This window comes from Mustelus asterias, chromosome 2, assembly GCF_964213995.1.
Source record: "Mustelus asterias chromosome 2, sMusAst1.hap1.1, whole genome shotgun sequence".
In the NCBI taxonomy this organism is placed as follows: domain Eukaryota; kingdom Metazoa; phylum Chordata; class Chondrichthyes; order Carcharhiniformes; family Triakidae; genus Mustelus; species Mustelus asterias.
This window is the reverse complement of record NC_135802.1, coordinates 131,255,743-131,269,803: the sequence shown is the minus strand read 5'-3', so window position 1 is coordinate 131,269,803 and position 14,061 is coordinate 131,255,743. Positions and strand designations below refer to the sequence as shown.

The following is a 14,061-nucleotide window of genomic DNA, read 5'->3' as shown; positions in this document are numbered from 1 at the left end:
CACTACTTGATGTTCCTACACATCTCCTAGTCAGTGTCTAAAATTTCAGTGATCTGAGAGTTCATTGGCAACCTGCCCCCTTGTATTTTTAATAAAAGGTGTGTAGAAATCTAAAGGAAGAAAAAAGCCAATTCAATTATCTTTTATTTTCTCAAGCATGAAATTCAAGAATTTGGCACAAAATACAGTTTTCATCTTGCCAGGCCGAATGCAGATCAATTCTATAGAATTTTTGTTTAACAACAGCCGCTAGTTAACGTTATGAGATTAGGAATTGCATGCTAACAGAGGATCAAGCTCAATATAGAAAGCACAAAGGACAATTGAAAAGGGAACTAAAGTGCAAGAGCATAGATTAACAGTTAACATAAAAGGGAACCTGCAAGTCTTTTGTAGACATATAAATAATGAAAGGGTAGTCAAAGAAATGGTGAGGCTGATTATGGACCACAAAGAAATGGTGGGGCTGATCAGGGGCCAAAACAGAGCTCTTCTTGCAAAGGGCATGAGTTAGATACTAAATGAGTATTTTGCATCTATTTTTAGTAAAGAGGATTCTGCTAATATTAGAGAATGGTTACAGCACACAGCACAGGAGGAGACCATTTGGTTAATCATATTCATGCTCGCTCTCTGAAACAGCAACTCAGCTAGTCCCATGCCCTTGCCCTTTTCTCACAGCCCTGCAAATTTTCTCTCTTCAGGTGCTTCTGCTTAAAAGCCTGGATTTTATCTACTTCCACCACACTTTCACAGTGCATTCGAGAACATCATCACTCACTGCCATGGTCTTCATGAGGCAGTTGCAACTGCTATTGGGGAAGGTTTAAACATACTCGACTGAAAGATAAGAACCAGAATGCAGCATTAGGAAGGATGAACAAGGCACACGCATGACTGAGAGATGATGATAACTTTAGAGTAAGAAATAGTAAGGTATTATTAGGTGGGGTCAGACTAAGGGGCAATGCACTAACGTCTAAGTTAGGTTTACAGTGAATGCTAATGCATGAAGTGTGGTAAAACAGGTCAGAGAGCTCCAGACACAATTAGCCACATGGGAATATGATGTCATAGGGACAAAAGTAACCTGGCTGGACAAACAAGGCAGGACTGGCTATTAAATGCTCCTGGATATAAGATGTTCAGGAAAGCTAGGGAAGGAAAGAAAGGAGGAGTGGCTATAATGATTAAAGAGAAACTTACAGCGCTGGAGAGAGAGGATGTCCTGGAGAGGTCAAGGACTGAATCTATTTAGTCAGAACTAAGTTACAAGAGGGAGATGATTCATTATATGACTGAATATACTCTACAGGCCACCAACTAATGGGAAAGGCGAATTTACAGTGAATTTAGAGAGGTGTAAGAACTTCAGAGTAATGATAATGGGGAACTTTCCTAGCATAGACTGAAATTCTAAGAGAGTAAAGGGCTGAGAGAGGGAACACCTTTTGAAGTGTGTTTACAAGAATTTGCTTGATTTGTACGTTTCCAGCCCAATGAGAATAGAGGCTTTGCTGGTTCTGAGGAATGAAATGGATCTAGTGTCAGTTGGTGAACATTTAGACAACAGTGATCATAGCATCATAAAGAGTAGTTAGTCACGGAAGAGGGCTAATTGAGACTGACAGCTAGCATAGAAGGGAATTCAAAAGTCTTCAATAAGCATAGAAATAGTAAAAGGGTGGTAGAGGAGGAGTGGGACTATTCAGGGATCAGAAAGGGGATCTATACATGGAGACAGGGATCAGTATTAGGGCCACTGGTTTTCTGGTTATATATTCATGACCTGGGTGCGTGTGTACAGATGTCACAATATTCGGAGTATTTGAACTGTGAGGAGGAGAATAGTGATTACTTCAAGGGGGCACAGAGAGGCTGGTAGAATGGACAGCCATGTGGCAGATGAAATTTAGTGCACACATCACTGAAGGCGGCAGGGTAGATTGAGAAACTGGTTAAAAAGGCAAACTGAACTATTTAAACAGGGGCATAGAGCGTACAAAAGCAAGGACGTTTTGAAGAACCTTTTACAAAACGGTGATTTAGCCTCAACTGATGTATTGTGCCGAATTCTGGGCACCGTATTTTAGGACAGATATGAAGGATTTACCGCGGGTATGGGAAAGATTTAAGAAAATGCTTCAGGATGAGAAATTTCAGTTAGATCAATAGATCAGAGAAACTGGGTTTATTCTGCTTGGAGAAGGTCAAGAGGAGATTTGATTGAGGTGCTCAAAATCATGAGGAGAGTAGATAGAGAGAAACTGTTCCCATTGATGGAAGGGATGAGAACCAGAAGACACTGAATTAAGATGAATGGCAAATGAGCCAACAGTGACATAAGGAAAAACAGTAAAACGGGAGGTAGTGGTGAAATTATATAGAATAAAGGAAAGCAACTTAAAAGGTTGGCAAAGTTCAAAGTAGAAACCTTACCCAGTCCAGGTGGGATGCATCCTAGATTGCTGCAGGAAGGGTGAAGATAGCAGAGGCTCTGCCACAATCTTCTAATCACTGAATGATGCCAGAGGACTGGGGAATAAGAAATGCTACACCCCTATTCCAAAAGAGAGGGATAAACCTGACGATGCAGTTCAGTCAGCCTAATGCTGATGCAGGGGAAACTTTGAAAGACATTAATCCAAGACAAATTTAATTGCAACTTGGAGAAATATGATTTAATCAGCCAGTGCAGTGGGCTGATGTGGACTCGATTATACAAAACATAATTTCAAAGTCTGCAGATAAATATAAAACTCTAAAATGTAGACAACAGTGAAAGGAATAAGCTTAACAAAAATTCAGGAGGATATAGACTGGTGAAATGAACGGGCACACGACAGATGAATTTAACATAGAGAAATGACAAGTGATGCATTTTCTTGGGAGTAAAGGGAGAAGCAACATAAACTAAGTGATAGAATTTTAAAACTGAGATGCTGAGAGTATATGTACAGAAACCTTTGAAGGTGGCAGAATAAGTGATACATAATATACAAAAGCATGGAAGTTATGCTAAGCCTTTGTAAATCATTGTTTAGGCCTCAGCTAGAGTATTGTCTCCAACTCCGAATACCACACAAGGATGTCAAACTGTTAGAGTGCAGAATGAGTTACTGGAATGGTACAAGGGATGTGGAAATTTAATTACTTGGAGGAAGCATAGAAGACCATTTGGCCCATTATGTCTGTGCTCTGCAAGGGCAATTCATCTAAAGCCACTACCCCATCTTTTCCCCATAGCCACGAAAAATTCTTCTCTTCAAATTATGATAATGTTGCTCTTAGAGCAGTGATGGTTAAGGGGAGATTTAATAGGGCTGTTCAAAACGCTGAATGATTTTGATGGAGTTGGTTTTGATGGGAGTGAATAAGGAGAAGCAGAAGGGTCAGTAACTAGGGAACACAAGTTTTAAGCATTTGGCAAAAGAAGCAGAGGCAAAATTAAGAGGTTTTTTATAAAACACTTGAGTTATGAAGATCTGGAATGTACTGCCTTAAAACGTGATGGAAGCAGATTCAATTACAACCATGAAAAAAGGGAATTGCATACTAACTTGAAGGGAAAATTTGTAAGGTTATGGGGGTGCAAGGGAACTGGGACTCATTTGATAGCTCTTAAAAAGCTGCCACAGGCACAATGACATTATGGTCTCCATCTGTGCCAGACCTTTCGGAAGTGAATTAGAAAATGCTTCGACACTCAAAGAATAGCAGAAATTTGGAACTCTTCCACAATTGGTGATTGATGCTAAATCATTTGTTAATTTTCAAACGGAGACTGACAGATTTTTACTAACCAAAGGCACTAAGGAATGTGGGGTAAAGGTGGATGCCTGTAGTGAGGTCACAGATCAGCTATGACTTCACTGAATGGCAAAACAGAGTGAAGGGGCTAGGCAACCTACACTGAGGTAGCACAAAGTGGAATCAAATATAAAATATAGTAACAAGTTCAATAGGATCAGCTAATTCAAACCAAATTTTTCATCAAACTGACTTCAAATGTTTTACACTTACTTAAATGCTACAAAGGTCATGGCTTTGAAGAGAGTACCTACATTGGAGAGACACCAGGGAGCATCTTCTTGAGGCACGATCCTAGGTTCCCCACCACTTCATTCACCTCTTCTGATGAAGTTAGTTTCAGAGGAAAAGTGCATCGATCAGTTTCCACAATCAACTGAAAAATATTTTTTTAAACAATCAAAAACTCTTCAACTCTAGAAAAGTGAATTAAACATAAATCAAACAATTCCACTAAAAGAAATTAAGGACCTGTGTCCTTTGAACTTAGGTTCTATGACACACGATTCCTTCCCATATCCAACAATAAACGCCTGAGGTGGTTAGTCTCGATGTGGAGATGCGGCGTTGGACTGGGGTAAACACAGTAACAGTTTTAACAACACCAGGTTAAAGTCCAACAGGTTTATTTGGCAGCAAATACCATTAGCTTTCGGACCATTAGCCATCTGACGAAGGAGCAGCGCTCTGAAAACTAATGGCATTTGCTACCAAATAAACCTGTTGGACTTTAATCTGGTGTTGGTAAAACTGTTACTGTGGTTAGTCTCACCAGGAATATTTCTGCATTTCATCATTTTGCAACAGGTTTGGCAAGTTTGTGGTTTTCTTAGGCATTTTACTTGCGCAGGAATTACTGCAGCTTAAAACAATACAAAGGGTTAACTGTAATACTAAATACTTAAAGAGCAGCATGACTTATTAGCAGCACTTTCTTTGGTGGGGAGGGAGTTAAAAAGAGCAATGGGCTAATCTTTCTTTTCAATGTTGCCACTAAAGCAAATCAATTATGGTGCCTGGAGAGACCTGTCATTCCATCGCATATCTGTGAAGACATGTTGCAGGATTAGGGAAGAGAATTTTACTCTGTATACATATCCCGGGGTCAATTACACTTAATACATTTCTAACTCGAGGCAAAGGCACCTTATCATCTCACTCGAATGCCTCAAGTCGTTCAGTAATTTTGGAAGTGATTGCTACAAAATATCACTAGACAGTTAGAGAAAATTCTAGATAAAGGGTTACATTTTTCCATGAAATTTTATGGGGGGGGGGGTGGGGGGGGATGTAATTTGCATATAAAACGAATCCAGGCACAAAAATCCCAAAACACTAAAAATAAAGACAATTTGAATGAGGCCAACGATTGGGGTGGTCTGCCGGGGTGGAAGGGTTGGGGAGTGCTGGAGATCAGGGCGGTCCGGGGCGGAAGACTGGGAATGTTCGGGGTGGGGTGGGGGGGGGGGCTGCAATCGGGCTGGGGGGGGTGGCCAGCAATTGAGCTGGGCAGCAAATGGGAGGCTGACATTCAAGGCCACAGCGCATGTGCAGAGGCCCGCTGGTTTAAATCTCCCAGGTGGACATGGGCCCTCCCCCCCTGAAATCTAATGATATTCACGCTGGTGGCCTCTGCATTGCACGGAGTATGAGAGATTCTAGTGTGAACCCCCACTGAAAAAATCAGCGAGAATTACTCCAGTTTTCCCACAAATTCAACACTTAGAATGTTTTTGGGAGAATTCCACCTGTGATCTTAGAAACTCAGCTAAAGGTTGAACTAATCCCCGAGATTACAAATAATGTGCTTAAACCCATTGTTACAGCCAAAGAATGGCTGGAAACTGTGAAATGAGTTTAGAATTTGTGACTTGAGCCAAAGACAATATTGGGCCAGAACTTCCAAGGAGTGGCAAGCACATTTCGACTGCCTCCCTACTCCTTTTTGTTTACCTTAGTCGGAAGCTACAGATTTCAGAGGTCTGATGAGAAAAGTGCAGTGCAGGGTTCCAAGACTTGCTGTACAGGTCAGCAGCACGTTGAGGGAAGTGAAGCCATGACGTTTTTTACAGCACGAGCTGCCATAAAATTGGTAAGTTTAAAGGTCTTAACCACTTTGAGAAACTAGGAAGTAGGCAAGTGCATAAGGTAAGTGGATAGGAAGAGGGGATGGGTTGTTGGGCAGAGTAAGGAATGGGGGGGGGGGTAGTTGAGGGGTGGTAGTTGAGGAGTCTGGGGGTGGGGGGGGCACAGGGAGTGGGGTCACTAGTATTGTTACCCAGGAGTGGTTTTAATCTAATTCTTCCTGGGTAACTATTCTGGTAAGGCAGTTGGAACCATGCAAAGTTTCCAATTTGAATCAGAGTATCGGATGGCTCCCAGTGCAGGATAATTGCCCATCAGAAGTTTGAACTCCCCAGGCAATTATTGTGCAGTCCTAGTGTGGGACTTCCTGAGTATTTCCTGTCCCACTAGACCCACCAGAGGTGGTAGCACAGTGGTATACAGTCAAGAGGAAGTGGCCCTTGGGGTCCTCAGCATTGAATTGAACCCAATTAATTCATTCATTCAACCGTGAACACTATTCTTTGTAATGATGATCATGAACTCCCACTGATTGTTACAAGAACCCATTTTCATATTCACTAATGCCCTTCAGAGAAGGAAAGCTGCTGTCCTTACCTGGTTTGGCCCACATGTGACTCTGGATCCACATCAATATAGTTGACTCTGAATTGGCCTAGCAAACCATTCAGTTGTGACAATTAGGGATGGGCAACAAATGCCATCATTGCCAGCAAGGCCAACATCCCATAAAATAATGACACTCTTCTCACTTGCGGTTTTGTGAGATCTTCACAATTTGCTGCCACATTTTCCTATATAACAGTTTCTGCTCTTCAAAGGTCATTGCTCCTGAAACACTAAAGTGTTCTACGAGATGCAACCATCAAAACTCATCAAAGTAGCTCAGTTGGAACAAACAAAAACTGTGGGTTACTTTATTTGCATGTGCTATCAAGCAGAAAAGACCGTTCCAGGATGCTGGTGATAGGATGGGGGAACTGAGAAGGCTGTGGAGGGAGGCCTGGATGGCACTGCAATCGGGAACCTACCATTGTAACTATGCAATCGTGAGGAAACCTGTACACTGTATGGAGCAATTCTTTTTCCTCATGCTGTAGAATGTTATTCTACTTTGCAACTTCAGATTCAATTCACCTATTTGTACGTTTTTGGCTTTCATTATGTTTCTTTTATTATGTTTCTTTAATTATGTTTCTCCATATCGCTTCATGTTAATAATCATCTCACACATTTCTTTTAAGCACAACTAAATTGTACTTGTATCTCCTGTGTGTCAGAGTTTTCTCCCTTTCCCTTGTTCTGTTCCTGTTTAAATGCTGTTGTTTTTTTCCTCCAGTTCTAACAAAGGATTACACCAAAATATTAACTTGCATGTTCTCCCAGCAGATGCAGATTAACCTGCCGAATAGTTCCAGCATTTCGTTTTTGATTTTATTAAAATTTGAACAAGGTCATAAGGTCACTCTTTTTGTTATTACTGACAGCACAGATCATGTTTAATAAAAGCACCTTAGAACTGAAATCATTTCCACACAAAGGACTCTGTATTTTTCTTTCTCCCGGACTTTGAACTCGGCTGCCCCACCCTATTTCTTTGATCTTTTAATGATTCTCCTGTTTTCTTCCCCGATGCTTTCTTTTAAACACATTAAAAAGCAAATTAAGTAATAAAAAAATGAGGAAAATATACTTCACCCGCATGTGACAGAAGGCAACTATTTACATAGAAAGACGATAAAAAGCAACAAGAGGAGTTGATACATAAACTATGTCTTTTTGCAGCATGCAAGCCCAACCGCCATCTCCACAAAAACGTCCAAACAGGATCCAAATATCTAGAATTCCCAGTAACAGGTGATGGAGACTTCCATAATCATGCAAAAGTTTCGCAGTTAAATGACAGCACTACACCCAAATTTTCTGCTCACACAACTGAACAAAATAAATCACACCCCAGTAGCCCAGCCTCGCGCCCCTTTAACTCAAATTCATGCTTGGATAAGTTATTTCATGCTGTCATAGCTTTCCCTGCAACCATAACTTTGAGTTTCACCACTTCCAAACTCGATTTGTTTGATGTTCTCCTTGTTGGTCTCCCATCCTTCATAAATTCCAACTTATCCAAAACTCCACCATGCCCCGTACTAAATCCCACTCAGCCTCTTTCCTTTGCTAATTTACATTGACTTCGTACCCCAAGCACAATAAATTCAAAATTCTTGTTCTAATCTTCGAATCTATCCCTCTACAGTTGTTATTTCACCAGCCTTATATCCTCTTCTGCACCATGCATAATTGCTATTCTAATCTTTTTGTGCATCCTATTCTCCTTTTATCCAGGCCTTGGCCTAGCTCTTAGGAACTCCTGCATTAAATATCTCCCATAAGCTTCCTTTAAAAACATTCCAAAAATCCATATTTTCAACGAAAGGAACAATCACCTTTCCTAATCACTTTATAAATGGCTGTTTATTCATCGAATCTTAAAGCACTTCAGTGTGTTTCCCATATTAAAATGACCATACAAATTAATTCTGGCTTCATCCTTGCCCTCAGCAATTTGTTTCTGCACCAAAGCTTCCAAATTCAACGATAAGTAGCCTGATCAACAGTCAAAAGATTGAGATTGCGCAGCAGGAATGGACTATTTTATCTGGATATCCAATGTAAAATTCACTCGACTAATGACGCGATGATATCCACATTGAGATTATTCATAAAAAAACAGCTTTTGATACCAGAGAATTAATTCATGAGAAAACTCATACTGGAACATCCATCTCCAGGACTTTCACCCAACCATGAACAAAATCTGGATGACCTTTCCAATAAATCATAATCACAGCCACTGGTTTAAGACTGAATAAACGAAATTACTTTTTTTATTACATGATATCACAGGATTTTAGCAATGTTATGGTAATTTCTTAGTCCATTCCATTTCTCTAAGCAAGCTGTGAACCAGAGGCCTCAATTAAGGTGCACTGCCACAGAAAATAATTGCAATATCATTAAAAAATTTTACTGACACTCTATCCCTTGAGTTTTTAAATCAAACTAAAGATGAATCTGATCACACAATATTAAGTAAATGGTACAAATCACAATACTTTACACACAGAGCTAAAATACGAATTAACATTTCAAAGCACTCTAACTTCAATCAGAAGATTTAAAAGAAATGGTGATGTTTAATAATTAAAAGCATGATGATTCAGTGTAGAAATGACCCTGGAGGAATTTTCTATCATGCCACAATGAGAATTCCACTGTTTTGAACAGTTCGAGCTGTAGATGTAAAGGGAGTAAGAGAGGCATTTGTATTTCCTCCAGAGATTTCAGTGACATTGTTACTCCATATTTATTGCCAATCCCTATTTGCCTTGCAGGCAGTTATGGGGCTGGAGTCATGTCTACCAAGGCCAGGTAGTTTCCCTTCCCCGTAGGACAATACTCAAACAGTTGGATTTTTGTAACAATCCAGCCGATTGACGCTATGTAGAGGGGTGTCCTATTGCCTAAACAAAAGAAGAATTGATTACTGGCTGGCTTCAAGACAGTAAGGAGGGAGTGGGAATAATTCAGCGTGTCAAAAGGTAGGAAGTAGTGTTCCCCAAGGATCGGTGCTAGATCCATTGATGCCCTTTCTATTAACTATCAGGACTTTGGAAGCAAAAACACGATTTCTAAATTTGTGGATAATGCCAAATTGGTGGGGTGGGGGTGAGGGGTGGTGGGGAGAGATAGCCTATACTGAGGAGTGTACAACAAATTACAGGAAAACATTAAGAAACTTTGCAGAATGGGCAATAAATTGGCAATTTAAGTTCGACACAGATAAATGTGAGGTAGTACATTTTGGTAGGAAGAACAGGGAGTTCACTTATTATTTGGAAGGTGCAAATCAATGTGGAGTACAGGAAGAAAGGAATCTCAGAGTAAAAATACACCAATTTCTAAAAGTTGCACCACAGGTTATCAAGACCATAAAAATAGCAAATCAAGCACTCGGCTCAGTTTCTACAGAGACAGAACTGAAAATGAGAGAAGTTATTTTAATCTATCAAAATTTGGTTAGAACATATTAATAGAAATCATAGAAACCCTACAGTACAGAAAGAGGCCATTCGGCCCATCGAGTCTGCACCGACCACAATCCCTCCCAGGCCCTACTCCCATATCCCTACATATTTACCCACTAATCCCTCTAACCTACGCATCTCAGGACACTAAGGGCAATTTTTTAGCATGGCCAATCAACCTAACCCGCACATTTTTGGACTGTGGGAGGAAACTGGAGCACTCGGAGGAAACCCATGCAGACACGAGGAGAATGTGCAAACTCCACACAGACAGTGACCCAAGCCGGGAATCGAACCCAGGTCCCTGGAGCTGTGAAGCAGCAGTGCTAACCACTGTGCTACCGTGCTGCCCCTACATAGGCGCAACACATAGGTTGTGTAGTTCTGTTGCAATACCAAAAAAAAGATTATAAAGGTACTGGATAGGGTGCAAATAAGATTGACAAGGATGATTCTAGTAATGCATGGGTTACCAGGAAAAGATTGACAGGTTCAGTCTCTTTTCTCTTGAAAAGAGAAGGTTGAGGGTGACCTCATAGGGGTCTTCAAAATGATGAAAGGTTTTGATAGAGTGGACACAGAGAGAAAGTTTCTTCTTGTGGGGGGAAGAGGATCACTCGATCCTCTATAACGCAAGATTGTTATCAAGAAATCCAACAGAGAATTCAGGGGAAAATTTTTTATCCAAAGAATGGCAAAAATATGGACCTCTACTGCAGGGAATATTTGAAGCAAACAGTATAGATGTATTTACAGCAAAACTAGAGAGGCATACAAGGGAGAACAAAATAGATGATTACATTGATGGATTTGAGCAAGAAAATTTGGGAGGGGGTTCAAGTAGAGCATGAACAAAGGTGAGGGCTGGTTGGGCCGAATGCCCTGTTTCTATGCCATAAACTCGATATAATGCTATGTAAACGTGTAATACTAAAGAAGCATACAATCGATCACCATTCAAAATCTCAGGGCATCTGAGATTCCCATCTACCCAAGTGACCCAATCAAAATCTACGCTGCACTTTATACTTGGCTACCAGTACGTTGATTTAAACTATCAATTTAGAAATAATTTAATTCATCATCTGTTTGAATGTCTCTAAAAGATAAAAGAGATTTACTTATAGAAAGGTAACGAAAGAGCTGAAGACTAAACCAGCAATATACAATAATGAAAATGTGTAAAGGAGGAGAGAAAGTGTTAATGAGAGGAGAGATTGGATCACATGGATATAGACAACTGAATAAGAATAAAAGATTGCAAATGGTATAAGCGATTTTTCCCTATTAGCTTTTGTGCATCAGGAGCACAACAAGAGAATGACAATTGTTTTTTTATATTTTAAACTGTCCATCTGTATGGCTAATGGCTCCAGCTGGTGACTGCAACAGCTCAGCAATGTAAATGCTAGGCAGCTGATGGACAGAACAGGGACATTTTAAGAAGTACGGAATTGAAATGTGCTAGTGACAGGGAAAATTGCACTCAATGAAAATGGGATGACTTGTCATGAAATACTGCCTTTCAACGATAATCTATTCTGCATTTCATGGTTACAACCACACACATCTCAATGAAACAGTATAGAACCGTCTATTCTTAGACCTGTGAGGGATGCTTCAGGACACTCACAAATGAAAAAATATATTTCTGTGCTTTCATTGGTCGCCATATTTCCCAAAAAATGCAGTATGCAAACAGTTAAAAAATACTATGAACTGTCACAATACCTGAGCAACCCCATCTTCCAACACTGCCAACAATGTTTTCCTGTATGAGTTAGTGCAGAGAATTATAGCACATTTTGTCAGTAATTCAAAATTAATCCCGCTGCCTTGCTCTCTTCCTCTGATATTCATTTATCCAATTTTTCCTTAAAAGCTTCTCTGTCGGCAGGTTAAAGTTCATCCTCAGCTTTATTCCTAGATATGAATCTTTCAGCTGGGTCACAGCTCCTCAAAGTAACTTTCTAAGCCTCCTCACATGATATCATTATCTGTGTTATTTTCCTTAGCCTGAAAGACTTCAGTGTCAGTTGGCAATGGGCCCACATGTACAATGTCAATAATAGAAGATGCAAAAGCAAAATACTGTAGATGCCGGGAAGTTAAAACAAAAACAGAAAATTGTGGAAATACTCAGCAGGAAATACTTGGGCAGCACCTGTGGAGAAACAGGATTGAAGTTTCAGAGTGCTGAAGTGGAAAAAGTTAGCAATGTCATGGGCTTTAGGCAATTGAAAATGGGGAGGGTGGAAAAAAACACAAAAAGAGGGAGACCTGCAATGGGTGGAACACTGGTGAGATCAAAGGACAGAAGAGATGAGGGTGCAAGGTCAAAGGGGGTGGTAATTGGACAAGTGAAGAAACAAAAGATGTGCCGAGAGAAGTTGAGTGACAGAATTCTGAACAGCTGCCCTCAAAAAACAAAAAAGTATAAAATTATACAGCGCAGAAGATGTCCTTCGGCCCATCGAGTCTGCACCGACACATTAGTAAAGGTAGTAAAACCAAAACCTGCAAAGAAAATGGAAACAAAACAGGAGCAGACGTTACAGCCTGAAATTGTACTCAATATTGTGTCTGAAGGTAATGAAGTATCTAATCAAAACATGAAGTGCTGTTCCTCAAGCTTACGCTGAGCTTCATTGGTATACTGCAGGAAGCAGGGAGGTCAGTATGAGAGGAAGGTGGAGAGTTGAAATGACAGACAACTGGAAACTCAGAGTCACACTTGCAAGTTCAACAGAGGTGATCTGCAAAGCTGTCATCCACGTAATGCTTGGCCTCCTCAATATAAAGTAGACCATAATGTGAGCAACAAATACAGTATAATAAACTGAAAGTATACCCAAATCATTTTTGTTAACCTGGAAGGAGTGATTATAGCCTTGGATGGTGAGGAGAAGGAGGTGAAAGGAGAAGATAGATTTATTGGTGGTGTCAAGCTGGTGGTGGTGGAAGTAGTGGAGGATGATCCATTGAACATGGAGAATGGTGGGTTAAAAGTGAGGATAAAGACAACCCTATCCTGGGCCTGGGAGGACAGGGAATGGGGAGAACAAAAGTGGAGGGAATCGAATAGACATAATCAAGGGTTCTGACAATCATTGGGTGGGAGTAATTCTTGGTTGAGGAAAAAGAAAGAAATATCAGAAGTGCTGTTATGGGAGGTTGCATCATCAGAACATTTGAAACGGGGACTGAGAAACTGGGATAATGGAATGTAGCCCTTACAAAGTGTATGATGTGAAGAAGTGTAGTTATAAGAGTCACTGAGCTTACAGCTTACAGTGAATACCTGTTGATAGGCCATTTCCAGAAAGGAAGACAGAAAAGTCAAAAAAGGAAGGGAACAGTTGGTAATAGATCATGTAAAGGTAAAAGGGTAGAAAGTAAAAGAAAAGTTGATGAAAGGTAACTGAGTCATCACGAACGTTGCTGAACATTATGTAGTCATCAGCGACCATCCCCCCTCTGACCTTGATAGAATAAAGGTCATTGATGAAGCAGCTGAAGATGGTTCAGTCTAGGACACTACCTTGAGGAACTCCTGCAGTGATGTCCTGGGACTGAGATGACTGACCTCCAATAACAACCATCTTCCTTGGTGCCAGGTATGACTCCAACCAGTGGTGGGGCTTTCCCCCGATTCCCATTGACTCCAGTTTTGCTCGGGCTTCTTGATGACATACTCAGTCAAATGCTGCCTTGATATCAAGGGAAATCACTCACCTCACCGCTAGAGTTTAGCTCTTTTGTCCATGTTAGAACCAAGGCTATAATAAGGTCAGGAGCTGAAGTGACCTGGTGGAACCCAAAGTGAGCACCTGTGAGCAGATTATTGTTGAGTAAGTGTCGCTTGATAGAACTGTTGATGACCCCTTCCATCACTTTATTGATGATCGACAGTAGACTGATGGGGCAGTAAATGGGCAGGCTGGATTTGTCCTATTTCTTATGTGCAGGACATACCTGGCAATTTTTATATTGCCAAGTGGATGCCAGCGGAGCCAAGTACTACTGCCAGAATATTGTCAGGGCCTATTGCCTTTGCAGTATCGAGTGCCTTCAGCCATTT

The 14,061-nt window shown here is 40.7% G+C and overlaps 1 protein-coding gene across 5 annotated transcripts in view; it reads right to left on the bottom strand.

Annotated features, from left to right (window-relative positions):
• LOC144511333 (F-actin-uncapping protein LRRC16A-like) overlaps positions 1-14,061 on the bottom strand; it is a 380,857-nt gene that overhangs the window by 253,169 nt on the left and 113,627 nt on the right. For all 5 annotated transcript variants that reach the window (XM_078241629.1, XM_078241637.1, XM_078241604.1 and 2 more), the window contains one exon: positions 4,065-4,186. In XM_078241629.1, coding sequence (XP_078097755.1) covers positions 4,065-4,186 — 122 coding nt within the window. The remainder of the gene's footprint in view (positions 1-4,064; positions 4,187-14,061) is intronic.